At 47.5% G+C, this 23,164-nt stretch overlaps 2 protein-coding genes across 3 annotated transcripts in view; one reads left to right on the plus strand and one right to left on the minus strand.

The window, feature by feature from the left end:
* The first annotated feature begins 1,722 nt into the window (after positions 1-1,722).
* On the plus strand, positions 1,723-15,742 carry TGM4 (transglutaminase 4). The gene is made up of 14 exons (XM_069007530.1): positions 1,723-2,096; positions 5,423-5,602; positions 5,738-5,841; positions 6,157-6,286; positions 6,918-7,036; positions 8,424-8,531; positions 9,088-9,262; positions 9,758-9,896; positions 10,165-10,268; positions 11,504-11,755; positions 12,414-12,761; positions 14,125-14,294; positions 14,775-14,911; positions 15,401-15,742. Exons 1-14 carry the CDS (start codon positions 2,081-2,083, stop codon positions 15,540-15,542), a joined length of 2,124 nt encoding a protein of 707 aa, XP_068863631.1. The 5' UTR covers positions 1,723-2,080; the 3' UTR covers positions 15,543-15,742.
* Positions 15,743-16,446: 704 nt separating this feature from the next.
* The window catches only part of ZDHHC3 (zinc finger DHHC-type palmitoyltransferase 3), a 33,980-nt gene continuing 27,262 nt past the window's right edge, over positions 16,447-23,164 (minus strand). For both annotated transcript variants that reach the window (XM_069007532.1, XM_069007533.1), the window contains exon 7: positions 16,447-20,379. In XM_069007532.1, the coding sequence (XP_068863633.1) occupies positions 20,137-20,379 (243 nt within the window). In that variant the 3' untranslated portion in view covers positions 16,447-20,136. The remainder of the gene's footprint in view (positions 20,380-23,164) is intronic.

Here is a 23,164-nt window from a genome sequence, read left to right on the forward strand (position 1 = left end):
CTACCAGTATGTAGAGAAAGATAATGGGAACGGGCTGGACCAGCAGCTGCACAAAGCAAAAGGAAAACTGAAGCCATGCACCAGTGGCCAAAACCCGCCCCCCAAAAAGGTCAGCCACCTTCGAAGATAGAGTAGGTTCATGGCAGGGCAGAACCCGTATCCATGTAATTTTTACAATCATTTCTCAGACTCAGGTTTAAAGTGAGGGTCAAAACACTCACACCTTGAAATCAAGGTTTTGCAAAACCCCACAGGACTGAAAGTATGACTGTCCCTGGTGAATACATGCCCTGCTTCCCTTGTTCACCCTCCAGCACACATCTAGAAATTTTTTTTCAGAAGCAAAGTGTTACCAACATCAATCTGTTCCTGTTTGCAAAAATCTGTAATTTTGCTGCAGGACTTTTGTGTCAACACAATTTGAGATGCCTCCAACCAAGCATAGAATGATGTATAAAACAGCTTGAGACAGCTTGGATTAGGAAGCTACTGTCAGTGACTTCAGATGATGTGGATTACTCAGTTGCTGCAGTTAAGTGGAAACCAGTAAAATACATCAAAAATGTTCAGATTATGTTCAGACTAGTTATGTTGTTTGTACACTTTACTTCATCCCATACTGCTTCTAAACAAAAATGTCTTTCACCCTCTAGGAGGAAGGAAGTGCAGAATAAAAGCCATGCTGAAAGGTAAATCAGAGTTGCAGTGTTTTTGTCAATAGTGAAATACGTAGTTGTCAGCACATTGTCTGGTGCTGAATGGTGAGTGATGCTCCATCTGCTAAGAACTTTGCTGGTTCAGATATTCTTGCAGATGTCCTGCGGGATTATGGATGTGCACTGAACCCTCAGAGCCCTGTGATGCCCTAGTCACGCTCTCAAGTAAGGACACCCAACATCCACCTACCAGCAAGCAGTGACATGCTCAGAGGGTGGCATCTGCTAACTCAGCTCCTCATTTGCACCAAGGGAAACAGTCCTCCTAAAGTAAATACCTAGTTACCTAAATCAATGGAGAAAAGTTGGTGCCTTTGAAGGCTTCCACAGGGCGATCCTGTCTAGGGAGAACCTACATTTAGATGTGACAGCCTTGCAAACAGAATTCTACCTTGCTGAACCCTGGGCTGCTGCTATTGAGGGAGGCATCAGAGGGCTAGGGCTGCTCTGACAGCTAAGCCACTTCTACATTTCTGGGTGCCTGGGGACATTTGTATCTCGTTCTGGACACTGTGCCCATGTCACTGGCAGCCTTTATACCACCAGCTCTCCCCTCTGTAGGGTAGAGTCATCTCTCCATCTTTGGTCTCCCTGAGGACCATGGGGCATATGGGGTCCAACCATGTCCTGCAGAGCTGTCAGCAAAGAGCAGCCAGCAAACAGCTCCTGTTCCACCACGTTTCTTTCTCCTCCTGGACATAGCCTGATTCTTCTCTTTCCCACTTAGTGCTCCCACTGGGCTATCTCCCTTGACATCTACCTCACCCCGTGGGGAGAGGGCCAGTGCTAGGATCCTTCAGCTTTCCAACCCACATGTGTAAATGCTGGATTTTAGCCCACAGCTCCAAGTATTTCTGTCCCAAATGTGATGACAAAAATCTCACTAACTTAAAAGAAAGTTAGACTGGTCCTAATGGGCAACTGTTCTCCTAAGGATTAAATGTTTGTGGGCTTCCTTGTAAAGTTAGCCCTGGAGTTGCAGTCCTGGTGACCTGGATATTAGGTCATAGGTGAATTCTTGTTACTCACCTAGCCCATGATTTTACTGTTTGTCAGTGAAGGGTCTGTCCACCTGTCATCCGATTGTGCAAATTCACCTTCCATGTGAGTCGGGATTTAAGTTTCGCTGTTTTTCAGGGGCTGACTATGTGCAGAGGGAGTTGTAATTTTTTTTTTCCACAGGAACTTCCTTTCTTGAAACACCACCCCTTGGCAGTGGACCTGCTGACACCTCAGAGCAAGACACAGATAAAAAGGGCAGCCTGTCTTCCTTCTCCACACTCAGAAGCAAGTGGCATAGACTACTCAGGAGCTTGGAAGCTGCTGGCATCACAGGCATCTCGGGTAGAAACTCTGAAAGAACCATGTTCAGCAACACTGGTGAGTTTTAATGCTTGATATGATATGTTAGGTGTGAAGTTTGGCAAGTCTCCTGCAGGGAGGATGGCAGCTCCAGAGGTCCTCATCCCTCTGATTGCCATGGGTGACACCTTGGGGAAAGAAGTTTTGGTGCCAGTGCTGCTCACAGGGGATCAGTTTGCTCTGGCTGTACAAATTGTGCTTTTGACAGATTGGTAATCTAACTGCAAGATGCAACTCATTTTTCATCACTGTTCTTCAACCTGTAGACGTCTGGTTCTGTCAGTGTCAAGGAAATGCAGCTCTTTTAAACTCATTCCACATCAATGTTAAAAGAATTTCTTTTCTTTCAGGCTACTTAATCATGTAGATTATTGCTCTTTAATGATGCCTGATAGCATCTGATGGAAGTTCCAAAATAACTGAAAGGAGGATTTATATGGGCTTGAGCTCTGTCCCACAGCTGTCCTGTCTGCCCTGTTGTCAGGAGATCCTGAACCTACCTAGAATGGTGCCTGGGTCACTCCTGCAGCAGCTGCTGAACCACCACCACCGGCCAGCCCAGCCCCAAGATGACCAAAACCCCAGGGGTTTGGCATGTAGTTGGGTAGGTGCACACGTGGGCTGGGTGGTGCCTGCAGCAGAATTGGGAACAGGTCTCCCCTGCCCTCAGGAGGTGAGGGGTGTTTTGACACCATTCCAAGTCCCCCAATTTCAAACCTCTGTACTTTGAGCGTGGATGAGCTGAAATTTTCCAGGAAGTCTTGGACAGCAGCATCTTTGGGATGTGATCTCACACCTCTGGGATGTGCATGAGGGTTTGCCTGGAGGCTGGGCAAAAATCAGGAGTAAATGCAGGTATCCAAATTATGTTGTCTCTTGAAAAACTACAGTTCTCATCCCACTTCCCTTCTGTCCTTCTGAGCAGCCCTTGTTCCCAGTGAAGCCAGACATACAGAAACTCTGCTCCATATTAATAGGTTTTTTAAACCCCATCACCTCCTCATCATCAGGGAAAAAAGGCCCCAGATACTTACCAGTGCCAAGCCCTCATGTCCCCATTTTTGGTCTGGGTGGCCACTGTGTTCTTGAAGCTCTGAACATCTCTCCAGGCAGGTAGCAATGCAATGGGGCTTGTGGGTTAGCATAGGAAGGAGCTCTGTAAGTGATAAATCATGGAACTAGGAGACAAAATACTGCCTTGAATTTTTTTCTATTTAAAAAGGAAAATAAATCTGCCAGCATTTGAGGTTTGGGTTTGCTTCTGGCCTGGCCCAGGAGCGAGCACAGACAGGACTGCCTCTCGCAGCCTGAGCCTCCGTCCTGTGGGCAGATGCATTCTTGGTATACTCAGCTCTTCTATAAATCATTAATTTCCCTGTTGGCAAACCGAGGTGCCTGCAGGCAGCCAGACACAGGGTGTGTGGGGGGCCAGCTCCGTGACCGGGGCAGGAAGCAGAGCAGGAAGACAAAAGCAGCCGGGGAGCGTAGACAGGCTGCAGCCAAGCCCCCTCGGATGTGGTGGTGGGTGCGCCACTGGCTCGCTCTGAGGCATTCCTTGGCACAGGACACCGTGCCAGTCGGATCACAGGGCATCACAAGTGTCTTTGCACAGGAATCAGTGCAGCACGATTGACAGGCAACGCTGAGTGGAGACAGGTCTTTGGCACCGTGCTCAGCACAGACAGGCTGTATTCCAGGGCAGCTGTTGTCAGTGAATTTTCCCTGTGCATCCTCAACAGAGGTTGACAACACTGGTGATGTCCAGAAATGGGATGGCTATGCGGTCCCTAAGTTAAGAAATGCTGGAAGGATGGATTTCCTAGGGCCCTTTCCCACAACCATGCTATGTGTTCAACTCCCATGTCCCTTTTCAGCCCTCTCCCAGGGCTCTTTCCTGCTATCTTCTCAGCCCAGCACCAGAGTTTTCCATAAAGAACAAGGCTGAGCAGCTTTAGTGTTTGGAGACTTCTTAATGCTGAGGAAGATGCACTTCCTTTTTGTCCTCCAGAGGGTTAAGCAGCTAGTTCCAGCTGAAATTTTTTGACATAAATGCACATACACCCCGTTGCGCAGAACTTCATCCCGAGTTTGGCAACTGGCATGCAGCAAGCAAACAAAGAGCACTCGAAGATTAAATTGGTTAACAAAAGGTGCTGGTCAATTTTAAGTCTATTTGTTGTGCCACTTATATCTGTTATGTAATTAATATAAATATGGTTTATATTTACTTAGAAGAAATACTCAGAGGTAATAGTCTGGTGGGGATCCATGGGTGGTCAGTTCAGTTTACTTAAGGCTGCAGCTGCTGCCCAGCACAGGTCTCACTAGGAAGCATGTCACTGATTTCAGCCTGCCCTGGGACCAGCCCTGCATGTGGCATCTCTCACGCCACAGCAGCTACCAGCCGATTCCAGCCCCTTCAGTGTTCGGCATGTCTCTTGTTGATACTCAGATTAACATGGTTGCCTGGTACCATGCAAATCTGTCAAGACATTTGGTAAATTAATCTCTTCAACCATTATGCTTTTGACTTGCTAATTTCAAAGTTACCGTAACCTGTTTTCGCCTCTCCCATGTCTTCATCTGAATCACTCAAGAGAAGAGTGCTTATGAGGTATTGTTACTCCCTACTGTTCACACGGAATTCATCCTTTGAGGATATTTAATGGGCAGGTACAAGACATACAACGCTCCCGAAGAAATAGGCTCAGCCGCATTCCTGCATGCTCTGGCTCTTCCTGTCACAACTGGGCAGCCTGCCAAAGCCTGATGCAGTAACCCCCAAATCTCCATCATCAAGAAAGCTGAGGGCTTTCTTTTTGCTCAAGTGTATCACTGGGTTGTGCCTCTTGCAGCTCCACTCCTATGCCAAAGCCCTGAGCCACGAGCCACTAGGCACAGAGATGCTGAGGCTTGTCCTGGCCCTGCTCCCATCCAGAGTTGCAGGAGTAAAGGGCAATTGAGGAGGCAGTCATTTTAAATGCTGCGTCTTAATGGGAAAATCAGAAGTTGGCACGAAGGGGGCAGTGCTCTGTGGTGAGGGTGCTACAGCAATCCACCCAGAGCAGGGACAAGTTCCTGCCTTGCCCTCTGACTGTTCGTCCCTGCAGCATGATTCTGCCTCCTCCTCTCTCCATCTCTTCCCAGGGAGTCTGAGGTTTGCCTCTGGGTATTTATTTTATTTTATTATCATATTATTTTATATTGTCTTACGATAGATCACTTGTTACTCTAGATATTTTGATGACTCACAGGGCTGCATTAAGAAGAGAACTGTCTTTACTGTGCAATTTGCCATCAATCTCTTCTTTTTCCTTTCTACTTTTCTCCTAATGTCTTTCCAGAGAGCAATCTGGAGGTCACTGGGATTGACTTTCTGAAGAGCCAGAACACCCGGCAGCACCACACCGATGGGTACAACATCAAGAACCTGGTGGTGCGGCGCGGGCAGGCCTTCCATGTGCAGGTCAGCCTCAACAGGGAGCTGAGGGCTGCCGACAAGCTGTCCCTGCGCTTTGGCATCGGTAAGCAGGATTCCCACTGTGGCCACCAGGCAAAGCCAGAGAGCCCCAGGAGCATCCAGCTTCCTCCTCCTGGCACTGCACAGGCATTGCAGACCCGTGCAACCCTCACACACACTGCCTTGGGTTTGTTTCTAGGTGAAAATCCAGTGAAAGACAAGGGGACCCTGCTGTCACTGAAACCAGAGCGGGAGGATTTCAATGGGTGGAAAATCTCTGTTGTCAAGAAGAACGGCAAAGAGGTAGAGCCTGTGGGCAAGGGGCCCAATGCCCAGTACCAAGTCCATCAGAAGCTACAGAGCAAAGCATCCTCATACCCCTGCTTTCCCTTAGTTATATGATTTTAGATGGGCAGCAGCCTTGTCCTGCTGGGTTCATTGCTCCCCCCATACACAGGCAGGCTTTGCCCTATCCCGCTGCCTTTCCCTCTTTCCCTGCAGGGACCTCCATGGCCCCCAGCTTTGCCACTTGTCCCAGTTCTGTGGCACTGTATTTGTGCTATGCCTGTGGCCATGGTGGGGTATCCCTCATGCCATCTCTCCTTGTTGCCTCCTCAGTGCCTGCTGTCTGTCACCAGCTCACCCAATGCCGCTGTGGGCAAATACAACCTGCATGTGAAGACTGGCGCTAACACCTACAAGCCTGAAAATGGTGTCATCTACCTTTTGTTCAATCCTTGGTGTGAAGGTGAGTGATCCTGCAGCTGGGAGTGATAATTACTGCTACCAGGGATTGTGCCAGGTGGAACTTTGCCTCGTATTTTCCCTCCTCTGTTTCTCACATACATTGCTTTTCCCCATAAAACACTGCAAGCAGCATCCTCATGGAGCCAGTGGGAAGCTGGGCAATAGCAGTGAGCCAGCTCCTCATTGGATATTCTCCAGTGCCAGGACATAGAGGGACATCTATCTGTCACATCTGTTTGTACCTCTGTATCATCCCTCTGTGTTTCCCTGAGCCAGCCAAAGATTAACTGAGAGAACTGGGTTGGCTTACACTCCAGACAAAAAATAACCAGAACAAAAAATTGTGTGGTTGGGTGGCATCAGTTCCCTAGTTCTCTCTGCTGTCTACCTGGTCCAGTGTTCAGAAATAAGCTTTTTTCTGTCACGTAGCAATGGACCTACAGAGGGAAACTAAAGATTAGTCTTAGAGGAAATTCTTTCATGAAAGGAGCAAACAAATGGGAGTGCTGCATGGTCATCAATTGGTGTGAACGTTGCACACCCTTGGTTACCCCAGTTTAGCTTTCCATGGAAAATTTCATATCGTGTGTGCAAACCACCTGACATCTGAGGGTTTGGGATTTTTTCTCCAGATGACGTGGTCTACTTGGCCAATGAGGCACAGAGGAAGGAGTATGTGCTCAACGACACCGGCTGCATCTATGTTGGGTCTGCCCACAGCATCTACGACAGGCCCTGGAATTACGGGCAGGTAAAACACAGCGGTCTTGTCAGCCCTATTACCCTTCTTCATCCCTTCAGCATTAAGCCCAAAGTGCTCAAAGTGCTGGAATGACCCTGCCAGCTTCACTGAGAGGGCTCACCTGCTCAGAGTAATCCATGTGCCTACATGTTTTCCCCACCCACAGCTGGAGAATGGGATTTAGTGGCACATTATAGTCAGATCATGTGACCCCCTGGCAAAGGATGTGGAAACCAGGGACAGAGTATTTCTGATTGAAAAAATTCCCATAAGGGAATTCTTGCTCTCATGCAACTGTAGTTGTTGGTAATCAGGTAATGAGACATGGAGAGGGCTGATGGGGAAAAAAATCTGATTTATCTCTTGCGTCATAGCCGGGAATAAAAAAGGTAAAATTACTGGCAGAGGTTATCACATTTCAAGTGGTGCCTTCACTGACAGCTGTGTGCAGGACACAATCAGCCACTCTCTCAGGAAGGGTGTTCCTGCACGCTGCCTCTGAGATAACTCCAGAGGAGCGGAATGTCAAATTGGCTTGGGCTAGAGATAAGCGGTGGATGCCAGAGCAGATTTATTTGCACCCTATAGAAAGCCCACAGGCACCCAAGCAGAATATCCTGCACCCTATCCAGACAGAATTCCCCACCAAAAAGTGTTCAAATCTGGGGAGGGGGTTCTGTTTCTTTTGTTTTGTTTTGTTTTATAAGTCTGCAGTTTTGCAGGATATCTTCAGAATGTATATCTGCAAGACACACATCGCCCAACAAAGGTGCTCACGCTGATGTCTTTACAGAAAAGGGGCCAAAGGGCATCATCTGTAGGGCTGTTCCTATCCTAATATTTGTTCTGCTGTTAAGCAATGAGAATTGATATTGATATTCTGACAAGTTTCATTGGATCGAATGTTTGTCATCTCTCTGAACCTGACCTCAGGGAGCTTTATCAGCAATTGCTAATTAGGAATCTTTGCTGTAATAATTAGCATTTACATACCTTTCTCTTCTCCAAGGTTCATTTTGTACCTATGTCAATAGACTAAATATCTGCAGAGATCTTAAATTTTCATTACTCCTGTGAGTAATTTGCAGGGTTGCAGGGAAGTGACGTAGGTAACTTTGTGCTACTCACAGGAGTAAAGATTGCTGGGTCAGGTTCCAACTGTATTTGCAAGACATGTGAGACAGGCTTTTGTCTTCCAAGGCTGGGTTTCATTTTAGCCCTTCTTTGGAGAGAACAGCTTTGGAAAGCCCCACAGCCTTGGAACTTCAATATCATAAAGGAAGTTTAGAAGTTAGAGCTATTCAGACATTTTCCTCCAAGTGCATGCTTTACAGTGACAAGCAAATTCTGTTTTAGAGTGGCACATAAAAGTGTCTCCATTTTCTCCCCAAAACAGTTTGAGGAATTTGTCTTGGATGCCTGCATGTATCTGCTGGACAAAAGCAAACTCACTCTGACTGATAGAAGGGATCCTGCAAATGTGTCCAGAGCCATGTCTGCTTTGGTAAGCCTCTCTCAGTGAAGTGCTTTGCCCCTCCAGCACTCCCTCCATCTTCGTACTTGCTCTTCTTTCCCTGGGACCATGAACACCATTTCAGGATGCATATGAAATAGATTCCTTTGGGATACTGCAAGCAAAGAGACAGAGGCATTACTAGCTGGAGGGACAAGTGAAGAAAATACAGCAAGTCCCCATCTCCAAAGCTTGCAGCTGCCCCAGTGGTTATCCTTCCTCATCAGTTGTGTTGGCAGGGCCAACAGAGGGGGTTGTGTTTTGGGGGGGTAACTGGTCTCTATGGTAGGACCTTTTTGGAGCCCTGTGGTTTAAGATACAAGATGCAGAGTTAACTTTTACTGCCCTGAGCAGAGGTGCCACCTCCCTCTAGATATCCAGGTGGAGGCTTTCCATCCAGGGGAGCCCCCAGCCAGCACCAGCAGCCTTGGTGGGTTGCACAGGGCTGTGGACCACCTGGGAAGCCACAGACTAGGCAGACACCTTGCGGTTTAAGCCTCATTCAGTCTCATCCCTTTATTTTTCTCCTTTGCGTGTGTGGCCACAGGTTAATGCCAACGATGACAGAGGTGTCCTGCTGGGGAACTGGTCAGGGAATTACATCAATGGAACATCCCCTATGGATTGGATTGGGAGTGTCACAATTTTGCAGAAGTACTACAAAACAAAGAAGCCGGTCCGTTACGGCCAGTGCTGGGTCTTCGCAGGGGTCCTCAATACAGGTGAGCAGTGCACTGCCTCCTTTCTCTGACACCTCAATTGCTGTGCTAGTAAGACAAATTACTGTGCCTCTGAGCAGCAGATGTGCCAGGGTCTGTCTGTAAGGAGAGGCTGAGGGAGCCAGGACTGCTCAACCAGGAGAAGAGAAGGCTTTGTGTGTAAATACCTGATGGGAAGGAGTGGGGCACAGACGGGCTCTTCTCAGTGATGCTCCAGAAGACCAGAGGTGATAGGCACAGGCTGAAACATGGGAGGTTCTGTGTGAACCTGGGAAAACAGCTTTTTTCACTGTGAGGGTGACCAAGCACTGGCACAGGGTGCCCAGAGAGGTTATGGAGTCTACATCCTGAACGTGTTCAAAAGTCATCGGGACACGGTCCTGAGCACCAGCTCTAGAGGACCCTGGGTGGGCAGAGGGGTCAGATGACAGGATCCCCAGAGATGCCCACCAGACTGAGGGATTCTGTGACCCTGTGCTTTGTCTGTCTGTGCTGCAGTCATGCGTTGCCTGGGAGTGCCATGCCGCTGTGTGAGTACCTTCGACGCAGCCCACGATACGGAGGAGAACCTGAGAGTTGACGTCTACCTGAATGAAAGAGGAGAAAAGCTGAACTCGTTGTCCTTAGACTCTGTCTGGTACTGCCAAATGGGGCTAATGCTTCCTACCCCCTGTGCTGCCTTGCAGTGCCCCATTTCCCAGCCCCAACAATTCCTTTGAGAATTTCCATACTGCTGGGGTTTGTTGCCGAGGAGAGAGAGAGAGAGAGAGAGAAAGCCTGGGGTTTCACAGGGTTACATGCAAATGCCCATTAAATCTGCCCTTACTAAAGGATTAAGGGAGGAGATCATGACTCTTCAGGCTGTAACAGCTCACTCCTTTTCTTTCCAACCCAAATGCATGCAGGAACTTCCACGTGTGGAATGATGCCTGGATGAAGAGAACAGACCTGCCAGAAGGGTTTGATGGCTGGCAGGCAATTGATTCAACCCCTCAGGAGCAAAGTCAAGGTAGGATTTGCCTAGAAAGCCTCTTCTGCAACTCCTGAGGGAGGCAGGGACATTTTGTGTGAAAAATATCTTTGCCAGTCAGCAAAGCACACCATGCACACCACACACTGGGGCAGTGACACTCTAAAGCAGGAGGTCTCACTGCTGCCACCTCAGCCCAGGATGGAAGGAACAGCATTTCTTGACAAAAGCTGCCTTGTGGGAGACATGATTGTTGTTTCAGAGGTTACAGCACATCTATGTCACTGGGGTCGTGAGGCTGTTCATCGGTAGATGAGAGGAGTGACCACCAAAATTGGTGACTACACTCCCTGCAAAGGTTCAGGGAATTCGAAGGTGGGAAAAAACCAAAAGGTTAATCCTCAGGGAAGTGCAGAAAGTGGAATTGGCCTAGAGATCAAGGTGTCTGGATGCAGTTAACTTCATAACCTGACACTGAAATTGGCTAAGGAAGAAACTTTCTAACACAAGTTTGAAGCATTAGAAAGCAGGTATTCATTATCGCAGCACACTGGACACCTGGAGGATATCTCCTCTAACTGGGTGTATCACAAAATTTTACAACAAGATATTTATTCCATCATGATCATACATATTCATTAGAGTGTACTTCCTGGCTAGCACATAAACATCACTTCTCCTAGAACTAATTTGCGTGCATCTGCCTCTTACTGGAAGGCCTTTTATGGTCCTGGAGGCTCATCTGAAGGGGTCGTACTCACTAAGTAACCCCCAGCGTTACAGATGACCTTGCCTTGAACTTCTCGTAGGGCACGTGCTGTTGCTTCTTGTCATATAATTCTGCCACAAAAGCCACTATATTCTTTTTTATCTGTTTATCCACTGGTCCCAGCTACGTTTCGCAAGCTGGGTGGCTACTTTTACATACGTTTATCTACTTCTTGAAAACACATTGTTCCCTTTTTTGTACAAGGCATCGTTATGTTCTGTTTCTTTTATCAAACCAAGCTGTGGCTTTCTAACCTTAAAATTATCTAAGTGAGGGGAAACATGCAAAAGCTCCTACCAGACCTTGGTCATCTATAAAAAATTCCCAAGCAGCTGTGGGATAAATGAGAGGTTCTGGAGTTCATTATTGAATTGGAGGACTATTTACTGCTAAGTGTCAACTGCCATGGCCACAGATTCCTGCTTGAGTGTGTCTGAGAGTGGAGCAAAAGTTGGAGTCACTGCTCACGTTTGGAAAATCAGCTGGTATTGAATGCCCTGTCTAGGTCTTTTCCAGTGTGGCCCATGCCCGGTGAAGGCTGTCCGGGAAGGAGATGTGTATTTGCCCTACGACAGCAAGTTTGTGTATGCGGAAGTGAACGCTGACAGAGTCTACTGGGTCGTCAAGAAGGTGAACGGCAAGGACAAGTACTTCAAGGTTGGCACAGAGACCCAAGCCATCGGCAAGAAGATCAGCACAAAAGCCGTGGGGCAGAACAGGCGGGAAGACATCACCCGGGAGTACAAGTACCCCGAAGGTAACAGCGCCCATCCTCTAAGGCAGTGCCAAAGAGGAGACCCCTGACCGTGCAGGTCACCCCACAGCACGTGTTGCTTCCAGGAGAAAACTGCAGGAGTAGCTGCAGCGGTAAACCCAGTGTAAGGTCTGGAGACCCTCGGGAGGCAGCACTGCTGCCGGGTATCCTCATGCTCGCAGTGACACCTATAGGCTGCTTTTCAGGGCCACGAGCAAGCTTGCAGGCAGTGAAAGAAACAGGCTGAGTGATGAACCTAGTCGTCACACTGACCTTTGCTTTATTTCTTCATTCTTCTTCTTTTTGTCTTTCCATTCCCCAAACCATATTGGAAAAAAAATCCCGCATTTCCTCTCCACAGTTCTCAAGACCCAGCCATGTTGTCCTAGACTGTTAAACCCTTCTCAGTGAGGAGGGCAAAAAAATCAGGCTGAAAAATTTAAGAGTATCCAACTTCTAAACTGTCTCTTCCAGGAAATTCTTCCTGTCCAGAATGCTACAGTTAGATTTGGTGGTAGCATAAACCAAGAAGTAGTCCTGAGCAGAGGCTGGAGGTGCTCTGACATCCTCTCTGCTTATCAGCAAAAGCATAAATAAAGGGAAGATAGCTCTGGGTGAGGAGACCGAGATACAGCTGTCACACATATTTTTCTTCATCCAGGCTCCAAAGAGGAAAGGATGTCTATGCAAAGAGCTTATAGCTTCATACGCCCTTCGGGAATGGTGCCTCGTTCGGGCTACGCTTCGACCATAGAGACACTAAGCGGGAGCACCCAGCCTTTGGTCCCGAAGGAGCCCGTCACCAAGACTGGGCTCCACCTTGAAATAACCAACACAGAGCCTTTGCATCCTGGCAATCCCCTTGAAATGGCCATCACAGTCAAGATCTCTACTCCTGGGAACTGGACCATTGACCTTACTGGCTCCTGCCAGCTGCAGTACTATACTGGAAAAGTTCAGGCCAATCTTGGAACTATCAAGGAGACCATCAAGCTTGAAGGCACATCTGGTAAGCACAGAAAGCTTACTGTGTTCTGTAGACTAATTTACTGTGGCAGCCTGGGGTTTGGAGTGGCTCCACTATAGATCAGTGTATGGCTTTGTACTTTGTGAAGAGCAGAAACTGCCTGCCTAAAACCTACCTCCCTCATTACTGCATTTGGAAGTCTCAGTTACAGACTGGGATCCCTCTGTAGCAGGGACCAAAATGTGAAGGCCCTGCTGCAGCTTCAAGGAGGTGGTTAGAAACACATCAGTGAGGGCAGACAGAGGTTTTCATGGCATCTGTGAGGTATGCTGGAGCATCTCCCTCCTGTCTTCACTGTGTAAACATCAAAGATGTCACCACAGGCTTTGTGTGCATCCATGTGGATCAGATCCCTCACAGGATTTAGATGGCTGGAAATTTCAGCCTTTTTTTGTTCTTGTGTTTGCCACTCTAATTTGGGTGGTAGAGATGCTGGTGAGTATTATTTTCTGAATTCTTTGCCCAAGCAAATTCCCAGTTCACGACTGCCTGCCTGGCTGATCCCCAGAGCTGTTTGCTGCTGTGCTTTGCATATCTTTGAGTAACCTGGATTGCATTTTTGATGCCCAGCAATGTAACTGAAATTTGCTAAACAAGAGACTAGTGAGAGATGAATAATAACAATAAACAACGCTTGCTGATTCCAAGCATGAGTCACTCACCAAAAAAATAAAAGTAGAAAAAAAATCTTTGCTGATGATGAGTGCTGAGTGTTTTCACTCATATACTGTTGCTGTAAAAATGCAGCAGGGCAGGACAGAAAGGTAGCCACACATATACCTGCATACATATATACATACGTACATACACTTAGGGAAAAGAAAAGGCTTTTTTTTTTTATTATTCCCAGAAGCCAGGAAGCTTTGCAGCTAAATCAGTGCTCAAGCACCAGCACTGCTGACTTCTTGGCTTTTCTGACCCACTGGAAGGTTGTCCAGGCAATTAAAGATAAAATCTGAAGTGAAAGGAAAGCCAGCAATTTTATAGCAGGCAGAGAAACCCTGGGGGCTGCAGGCTTAGATGTACCCAACCTCCTGCTCCTCTGCCTCCTTCTGAGGGCAGCCAGGGACAAGGGCGGCTGAGGTGCTGCATGTGAGCCCAAGCCAGTGCTTGTCTGAGCAGGGAGACAGTGGGACTCAGCCACCCTTCCCATGGGCTGCATGTGCCAGGTACCACCCAGCCAGCCAGGGCTTCTCCCTGCAGGGACTAGGCCCGAAGGGAAAGCAGGATGGTCTCAGCAAATACAGCTCATGCCACACCCTGGGACACCAGCCACCAGAGCTGACTTTGCCACCCAATTCCTGGGCGTGTGATGAAGCATCAAGTTGTGTTTTCTTTCCTGCAGAGATGCAGATCCCCCTGAAAATAGCACCTGACGCGTACATGAAGACGCTGTCCTCCCTGGAAGATGAGGTGCTCATCCTTGTCACTGCCATTGCCGAGGTCAAGGAAACAAATGACAAACTCACCAAGGAGACCTCAATGAGATTCCAGTACCCCCCCATCACTGTCCAGGTGAGGCAGCCACCAGCCAGGCTCCTGGGGGACAAGGGTTAAAGCCCTGCTCACTGCAGCACCATGGTGGTGTTAGCATTCCAAGGAGGATCTCCCAAACAGCTGCCTCCTGGGATGCTCAGTTCTTGGCATCTTACTTGGCTATTCAACCTTCATTTGAATGTTGAAAGCAGCCATGAAATTAAAGTTTTATTATTGCCCCATCTAAAAGGGGAAGGAAGGGGCTGCTGGAGGGAAGGGGATGGGAGAAGAGGGTTTGTACAGGGCCCATCTCCAATCCCAGAGCTCTCCCTACTGAAGGAAAAACGTGTTGAGAAACCAGCTGGGAAAACACAGTGCTTCAGGGGGGTGGAAAGGATACAAAGGGGTTGTCCCCCACCATGCTGGTGGTGAGGAGCAAACCTGCAGCAGCTCTGGCATCTTTATTACCCCTCTGATCCCCAGCCTTTGAGTTTGTTTCTCTCTTTCCTCCTCTGCCAGATGCCAGAAACAGCCAAACTGTACAATGACTTCAGCTGTGCATTCATCTTCAAGAACAAGCTGAATGTGACCCTGGAAAACTGCAAGCTGCTGGTGGAGGGCTTGGGCATATTTAAGATGACAACATTTGATCAGGGGTAAGGAGATGAGCCAATGAAATGACCATGGCAGGACTCTGCTCTGTTTATTGTTTTTTTTCTAACATCCTTGAAGAAGCGTTTAGGGGATTTGGAGTAAGAGGGACCTTTGCCAGCTGTGTTTGAAATGGCACCACATTTGGGCAGAAGGACCCACACAGCAGGTGACAGGCTCAGGGCAGATGGGCATGACAGGGGCTCCCCCCGTGCTCCTGCTGTGCTGCCCAACAAGTGTGAACACAGCTGCTTCCTTCAGAGCTCAGTTTGGTGTTTCAGCAGTATGGGGAACTCCGGGGAAGGTCCCCAGGATCACCAGGACCACCAGGCAGTACCACCGTGCCAGGCCCCACTTGCTGCACATTGGTCATGGGGGAAGGGAAACACCCACCCTAAACACATGCAGTGACTATTTCTTTAAGTGAAATTACTCAAAAAGTGGGAAATAACCCAAATTCATGCTGAGACTGTTTTTTTTTCCTTTGTCCTTAGGGATATAATGCCTGGCAGGATCATGAAGTCTGAAATAATATGCACTCCAACAAGACTAGGAGAGAAGAAAATCATAGCCAAGCTGATCTCAAACCAGATCAAAGGGATCTCTACAGAGAAGGCCATCACCATCACCGAGTAGGATCGGTGCCTTGTTGGCGTGCAAATGTTGGCCTTGCTAAATGTATCGCATCCCTGGGCACTTCTCTTCTCCCTGATTGCTGCACAGTACTTTTAAAGTAAAGAGCAAAATGCCATAAAGCTAAGGGAATTAAACTGGCTTAAGGGCACAGTTGCATTGATTGCAGTTAACTGTGATTCAATAAAGATTGTTAAAATTGACTGTGTGATTGGGTTTGATGATATCGTCACGTTGGGATGGCTCTGAACACAAGGGGATGTTCCCATCACAGACCAGGGATCGGAGCTTGTGTCGGTGCCAGCTCCAGCCAGCAATGGGTGTGAGCCTGGGAGAGACCAGCAGTGCTGTGGTCCTACATGGAAGGACACACAGGGACCTCCCTGCACCAAGGGCTGCTGCGCAGCTCAAGGAACATTTCAACCAAATCCTTCCTGGGCAATTCCCAATTCCTCCCAGCTCGCCGTCTGGGGAATGTACCACCACATGCCTTTCCTTGTCTTTAGAGCACAGAAAGAGCAAACCCAGCACAGTCTCCCCAAACACCATTTTTCATACAGCTTCCTATCCCACTTCTTTTGGGGGTTTTCAGGCATTTTTGGAGGAGGTGCCATCTCCAGCAGCATTAGAAATGTACAACCTCTATTCTTCCCCTGCCACCCTGAATGTTGCTGGGCAGGAAGAACCTCAGTGGCAGTGTACATCAGGAGCTCTTCCAGCCACAGTCACACTGGAGAAGACAACAGCTGTGCACAGCTGGAGCCCACTGCTGCACTGCACACCCCAGCAACTCTTGAGCACACCTTTAGCAAGGTCCCACAGCATGGCCAGTGGCAGAGTGGCACTGGGGTTTCCAGCGTTTCCACAGGTAAAGATGAAATCAGGTCACAAAGTAGTATAGGGGGTAATTTATTTGTTTATTTAAAAGGCAAATGCTCAAGCATTAATGCAGTAGAGTGGAAAAAAGAAATGGTGACTACATCTGGTTATGTGCCAGCCCATAAAAAGGGAAGAGGAAAAAAACCAGGAAGGACATAAAAAGGCAAAAAGGTTTTAACCACTCTCTTGTGTTTCAAAGATGTGGGGAACTCCCAGAGGAGCACACAGGTGGCTGCCAGGCCATGGACAGGGGTCAAGGCTGCCCTGCCCCTGCTGCCCCTCTGCCCATGGTGTTCTGTTGCTCCAGAGCAGCACAGGGTGCCCAAAAGGCCACCTCCTGCACCTCCTGTGGTGGCACAGCAGGGAGTGGGAGCTCCTCTCCACAGGCAGAGTGGGTGCAGGGTCCACGTACATCCTGTCCACAGGGTAGGGAGGAGCAGGTGGTCCTTGGCAGATGAAGTATTAGCTCTTTAGTAAGTATCACAGGGATTGAAGGCACAAAAAGGAGTTACAAACAGCAAGAAAATGTGTTTTTTCAAGAGATGTAAATTCTCTATTTGCATAGAAAACCTGCTGTAGAAGACACCAGGTAAGTACGAGAACACTTTCCACATTTGCCATGACCCTGTCCATCCCATATTAACCTCTTCAGAGCATCACCTCATGTCAGAGCAGTGACGGGATCTCCAGCGAACCACTGTGCAGTGCAGGGGGAGCATCCTCCCCGGCCCCATACACTTAAGGCACCAAAAGCAGGCTCTCCAGGATATCTTTCCTGGGACCTGGCAGGCCAGCCAGGACCATAGCAGCATGGTCTGAACATGAAGGCATGCTCTAACAAAGGGCAAGAAGTGTGTAGAGGGAAGGGAAAGTAAACAGTGAGTTTCATTTCAGTTCCATGAAAATCATGTTTGGTCTCAAGCTACCAGTCAATCATTAAAGAAGGAGGTTTATACAAAAGCTGTGGATAAAACAGATTTTTCCAACTTGTGAAGATGTGGGATTTCTGAGAGTTGTCACACTACACTGAGACAGAAGGGAGATACACCAGGGGGTACTGGGACTTTGGAAGAGGACAAGGGAGACTGACAGACAAGAAACACCAGAACTGATTTCCTGGGTATAAGAAGTCACCCTGCCACATCTTGGGGGCACCACAGCTGGAGCTGGCTGTCCATGCTCTGTGTAAGACACAGCGACACACCCCTGTCTCTCACTCAGACTGTAACTGCAGGAGGGGAGATGACTGTTCTGGCTCTCACCCTCCTCTTCACACTACTTTTCTGTTTCCTCTAAAAAAAAACAAACCCAGAAACGCCAGCACCTGAGGAACAATAGGAGAGGTGGGAAACAGAAACAAATGACCACTGTTCTCATGATGAAGTGAGCCAGGTTTGAGAGTGGAGGAGAAATTAGGCTGCCTCCATCCACGCTTATCCAAAGCCATGTCCCAGAGTGGGGTCCCCGTTCTGAGAAGCATCCCTGGAACGCAGCGTATGGGGGTTTCTCCCAAGCTGACATCCCTATACGCCTGCCTCAAGGTGATGTTCAGCCATGAACTAGTTTCTCCCTGTAGCACCATTCCCACTGCAGACACAGCACCAGAGGCAGGGATGTTAACTGGATGCAGAGGTGGAGCAGCAAGCCAAAATTAGAAAATGTGAGCTAAAAAGGGCATTCTTATTCTTCCTCCTTCAACATCCCCATTGCTCCCTACAGGAAATCCCTTATAGATCTGTATGTCCCTGACATCCCTTTCCTGCAGGATGCTGACAGATGAACATAGGCTAGTACAGAAGGAGGAGAGCTTCTTCCCTCAACACCACACGGCTGCAGAGGGCAAAGACATTCAAGACCTGGTATCTAAATGACATGAGAGGATACCTCATTTCCCCTCCAATGTGAGGTGTTTCCCTTTATCCCAAAGGTTATAAATACACAGTTACTAATGGTGTTTTCTAGATCTATTTTGCACTGACAAAGAGAAGAGACATCCAGAGGGAACAGAGGATGGGACAACTACTTGGAAATATCCTCTGGATTTTGGTCAAGCTGTGCTCCTAACAGTCAAGGCACTCTGTTTGTTTCCAGTACCTTTGCCAGAAAATGGGACTGCTGTGGCAGAGGACAAGTCCAGGAGAGAATCCCATCCCTCCCTCAGTAGTCCTGAATGTCACACCATTAATGTACACTATGATGCTTTCTGAGGAGTTAAAAAAAAAAAAAAAAACAGGGAAAAAAATCTTGCACAAATTCCATTTGATATTACTCCTATAAATAATAAAAACTTCATATAGGTCTTTCACAATACCATGCTTTCATCCCAAAAACTCCTTTATCTTTGGTCCGTGTTACAGGGGAGGGAGAGATAAAAGCAAGCATGTTCTGGGGGGGAGCACATCTCTAGTCTCTTGCAAATTTAATGATACTTAATCTAAGGGATATGACAGAAGAAAAAAAAAAAGCAATTGAAAAACAGTCTAAATTAAAAGTACCCTGACATCTGGAGGATGCCAAGTGTTTGCAGCACATCTGAATTCAGAGGCTGGCAACATCTCTGCATGACTTTGCTACCACTACTGCCACCTGCAGTGATGCCCTCTTCAAGTGACGAGTGTTCCTTCTACAGGTTCACCAGCATTCCCCAGGAGCTGGTTGCAAAATTAATGTAAAGAAATCCTGCATAATGGCACATACTAGTAGGACAGTGTTAAACCACAGTAAGATTAGGAGGCACTGTTCATTCTCTACCAACTCTAGCTACCAAGAAAAGAAGAAAAGAGAGACATCTAAATTAGACAAGTCAAACAGAGAGAGGCAGTACCTCCATCACAGGGTGTTCACATCACCCTCTCTTTGACAGCAGAAATAGCCCTGGCACCTGGCCTAGACCAGGGCTCCCTGGGCTGCAGAGGTCCCTGGGCTGCAGAGCTCAGCCAGGCAGTTCCTGCTTCACACATCTCACATCCGAATGAACCACAGCCCCAGGGCAAAAGCTTCCCCCCACCAGCAGCAGCAGCTCGAAAACCCAGCCAACATTTGCCCAATCTTGGCTGCACTGGCCATGGGTGAATGCTCCCACCAGCCTGGCACCATCACAAGCCCACCACCTCCAACATGCACCACCAGTCCTGAGCAGTCCCACAAGCACAGAGGACCCCTGGAGATATTTCAGAGCCCAAAGGAATTACACCCAGGGTGAGCTCATCCAAGTGCTGCATCCATAGCCCTGTATCCCACCTCTGCTAAGAACAGTGTGGCAGCAGCTTTCATAACCTAGAGGCAGCACCCACGGGATGGACTAAAGTGGATGCGTTTTTCCAGAAAACCTTCAGAGCTGGCCTAATCTTGCCATCACACATTTAGTCCTCCAAAGGGCTGTAAGAACAAAGATTAACCAGACTCCCTAGGATGGCACATTTCTGGGAACTGGAACCAATCTATCTGACAATTATAAACTGTCCTTTAAGGCCATCTAAGAAAAGCTCAGTAAAGCAGTTGACACAGGTCTGAAAAGGAGCTTATGAACCCCATCACTTATGAAGTTCTCTCTGGAGATTTGCATTGCTAGTGCTGTAGGGTCTGTTCCAGACAAATACTCCTGAATTTTTAAATGCACCAGAAAATATGCTAAAAAGCAACCCTTAAATCTCCAGCACAAGTAATTATTAAAAGGAACACCTGAAAGCTTCTCCTGGCATTGTGGAGGACGCTTTGCTTATTCATGCAACATTTGGACGGCAACATCTCGAGCCAGAAACTGCTCGATTTCTTCTTGGGTCATAATTTCAGATGCAGGAGCTGCTGCCACTGCTTCAGCCAGCACTGGGCTCTTGCAGTTCAGGTTTGAGAAAGGGTTGAACCAACCCAGGGAGAAGGCACCGCCAAACGCCAGCTTCATTCCTTCCCAGCCGCTGATCTTCTCCCAGGTTGGCTTCTGGTTTTTAAGTCGCTCAATACCCTGCAAGAAGAGAAGAGTTTATGGTCGTCTCACACTTACAGCAGATATTTGGGCACCAAGCACGGTAGCACATGCAGAACTGCCTACCTATAGCCAGGCTGATGCCATTCCAGTTTGAGTTAACAATGAAGACAGACACCCTGCATTACTGAGAGTTTCATCTCCAAATTTAACAGCAAAACCCTCACACAAGATCAAATTCGTGGATAATCTGAATCTTGGTGATGTATTTTGGTATCAGTTGCTATTGATTTTTAGGGTACAGAGATGGCTTCTGAAAAGCCAGCCTTTTTGGAAACATGGACCTCTTCTCACGTGGCTTTTGAATCCTTCCAATGAGTGACAAAATACAACAAGAGTTTCACCTTGTTTGGGCATTTTTTTTGCAATAGTTCAGGCACAGCCAAAATACTGCACTTTTCTCCAGCAATCAGGAATTTACCACTGCCACACCTAGGCTTGTCAATAGAGGCTCACTCCGTGCCAGTTAAGAGCAAATATTTAAAAACACAACTTCCATTTAGCAAATTGTCAAAGACAAATCACAATGCAAGCCAGAGAACCTGCTGGGAGGTGAGAAAATCTGTACAGGTGAAAGTGGAGGCTTCAAAATGGGACCGGAGCCTTGGTCAATCAGTATTCTGACTCATTCTCCCTTCAAGAACGTCACTTTCAGTAAAGCAAACATTTTGATTGTACTTAAAGAACAGATCTATCAAATTTAGGCAGTGACTTTTTTTCCTGGTAGTCTTCTCCATGTAGGAATAAGGAACTAAACTTTATTTTCTTAATGATTTTTTTTAAGGCTGCCACTGTGTGAAATAGGGCACAATTTTTTATTCCCATTTTCTGTATTGCTTAAGAGAGGAGTCAGATCTGCAGCTGTGTATGATCCACTCATATTGATATACAAGTGACCACACAGAAAGTTTGTTTTTAGAGAAGCAAGAATACTGGATCCAAGTTTTGAGAAGCTCAAGGAAATGAAAAAAATGCACAAATTCAGTTAAAACTGTAAGAAAGAAGAGTTTTAGAAGTGCTGGATGAACAGTGCACTTGTCACGTACTAATTCTACAGATTATTCTTGACAACACACAGAACATCCAAAGCTCTGCAGTGAGAGGAAAGGAATACAGGCAGCAGCTCAGCAGCACCACAGCTGCACTCACTGTCAGCCTCGCAAATAACACAGCAGCAGCAGCTCAGTTTGCAAGAACATTGAGTCAGCATGAGCAGACCCAGGAGAAAGCACACCAGAAACCGCAGCACTGCGTGCAAAGCTTCTGTGAACTTCATTCCTTCATTCATGCCCAGTTTCTCGTGCTGACTTAGGAGAAACCCAGCAGTGAAGGTGCAGAAAGGAATGATGCAACACCAAATCGGAATTCCTCAGGGTTGTAATTTGGGAAAAATTCAAGCCCTGAAGGACTTCGAATGCTAAACACACGCCTGCAGCACCTCACCCTGCTCCCAAGCTTGCAAATGTACCGTTTTAAGTGCTCCAGGGAAAATCCCTTGCAGCCCCTGGTCCCTTGGGATGCCACACTTGGTGTGCCACAGCCAGGGCCCGACCTTACCTCCCTGCTGGGCAAGCTGGAGAGGAGCAGAGTTTGTGCACAGCAGACCCTTGGCAAAGCGTTCTAGCACTACTATGAGCTTTTCCTCTGGGATACTGCACTTCCAGCACCCAGTGGCTGTGCATCCAGGAGGCAGAGGCTTTGGCAGCTTAAAGCAAGAGACCACCTTTGGTTGCGCTCTGTTCTTTAGCGAACTGCAGAGCTTTCCCATGTGTCAGTGACAAACTGGCTGGAGCATGGCTGGAGCACTTACTGTGTGAGCATCTAGGGAAAAGGAAAACAAGTAGCACAGAGCAGGAGGAGAGACAGACACCAGGCATTTAAACCTCTCTCTGCAAGCACAAGCTTCAACCCTGCCCTCACTCATTTGTGTAATTCCTTTCAATCCTTGCTGCCATCTAGACTGGGAATACAGATTTGGAACAGTTCTGGGCAGAAACCCATCCTTTCCTCCCAAAAAAACATTGCTCACCTGCTCCTATCAGCATCTGCTAACCAAGGCAATAAGCAAGGTCAGGCTGAGGTTGTGCTAATGCCAATTAGGGAGCAGTTCATCAGAGCAGCTAGAGGCGTACTTTCTCTCTCCCAACCTGACCTCACTAATCCCTTCACAGCATGGTTTCAAAATAAACAGAAGTTTTATAATTGTATCTTGATCTATTTTTGGCTGCCAGCCACATGGCCAGTAGGGCATGAGGTTATGCCTTAAAAAGAATCTAAGGGAGATGGAAGGAATGCACAGCTGTTGGACATTTCATTACTGTTTAATGAAACTTTAAAAAAAAAAAATACTTGCATAAATCTCTCACCATTATTTTAGAAAGTGAGAATTTTCTGTATTGCATTAAACCAACACCTGTTTCTCCTTCCCATCCTGCAGCTATTCCACTTAATAGAAGAAAAAATATGCTTAGAAAGCATCATCTTTCCCTATTTCAAATTACATAATTTTGAACCAATACTGAAAAGAGAAGATATACACTGAGGAAATATAAAATATTGGACACTCCTCTTTATGTAAGAGGCACAACATTGCAAACATGGGGACAGTAAGACAAGGTTAACCTGTGACCACTGCGATGCTGTAGGATATACCCTCTTTCTCCAATTACTGCCCTCGGTATCTGCTCCTGCCCAGAGCCAGAGAAGGACGGTGGGCTGCATGGTCTGACCCAGAAGCAATCTGCAGGACAGCTCTTGAATGTTA

The sequence above is a fragment of the Aphelocoma coerulescens genome, chromosome 2 (genome assembly GCF_041296385.1).
Source record: "Aphelocoma coerulescens isolate FSJ_1873_10779 chromosome 2, UR_Acoe_1.0, whole genome shotgun sequence".
Classification (NCBI taxonomy): Eukaryota; Metazoa; Chordata; class Aves; order Passeriformes; family Corvidae; genus Aphelocoma; species Aphelocoma coerulescens.

Coding starts and splice junctions, on each gene's coding strand:
- TGM4 (XM_069007530.1), top strand. Junction 8,532..9,087: donor CCAGAGCCATGTCTGCTTTG/GTAAGCCTCTCT, acceptor GTGTGGCCACAG/GTTAATGCCAACGATGACAG. Junction 12,762..14,124: donor CAAGCTTGAAGGCACATCTG/GTAAGCACAGAA, acceptor TCTTTCCTGCAG/AGATGCAGATCCCCCTGAAA.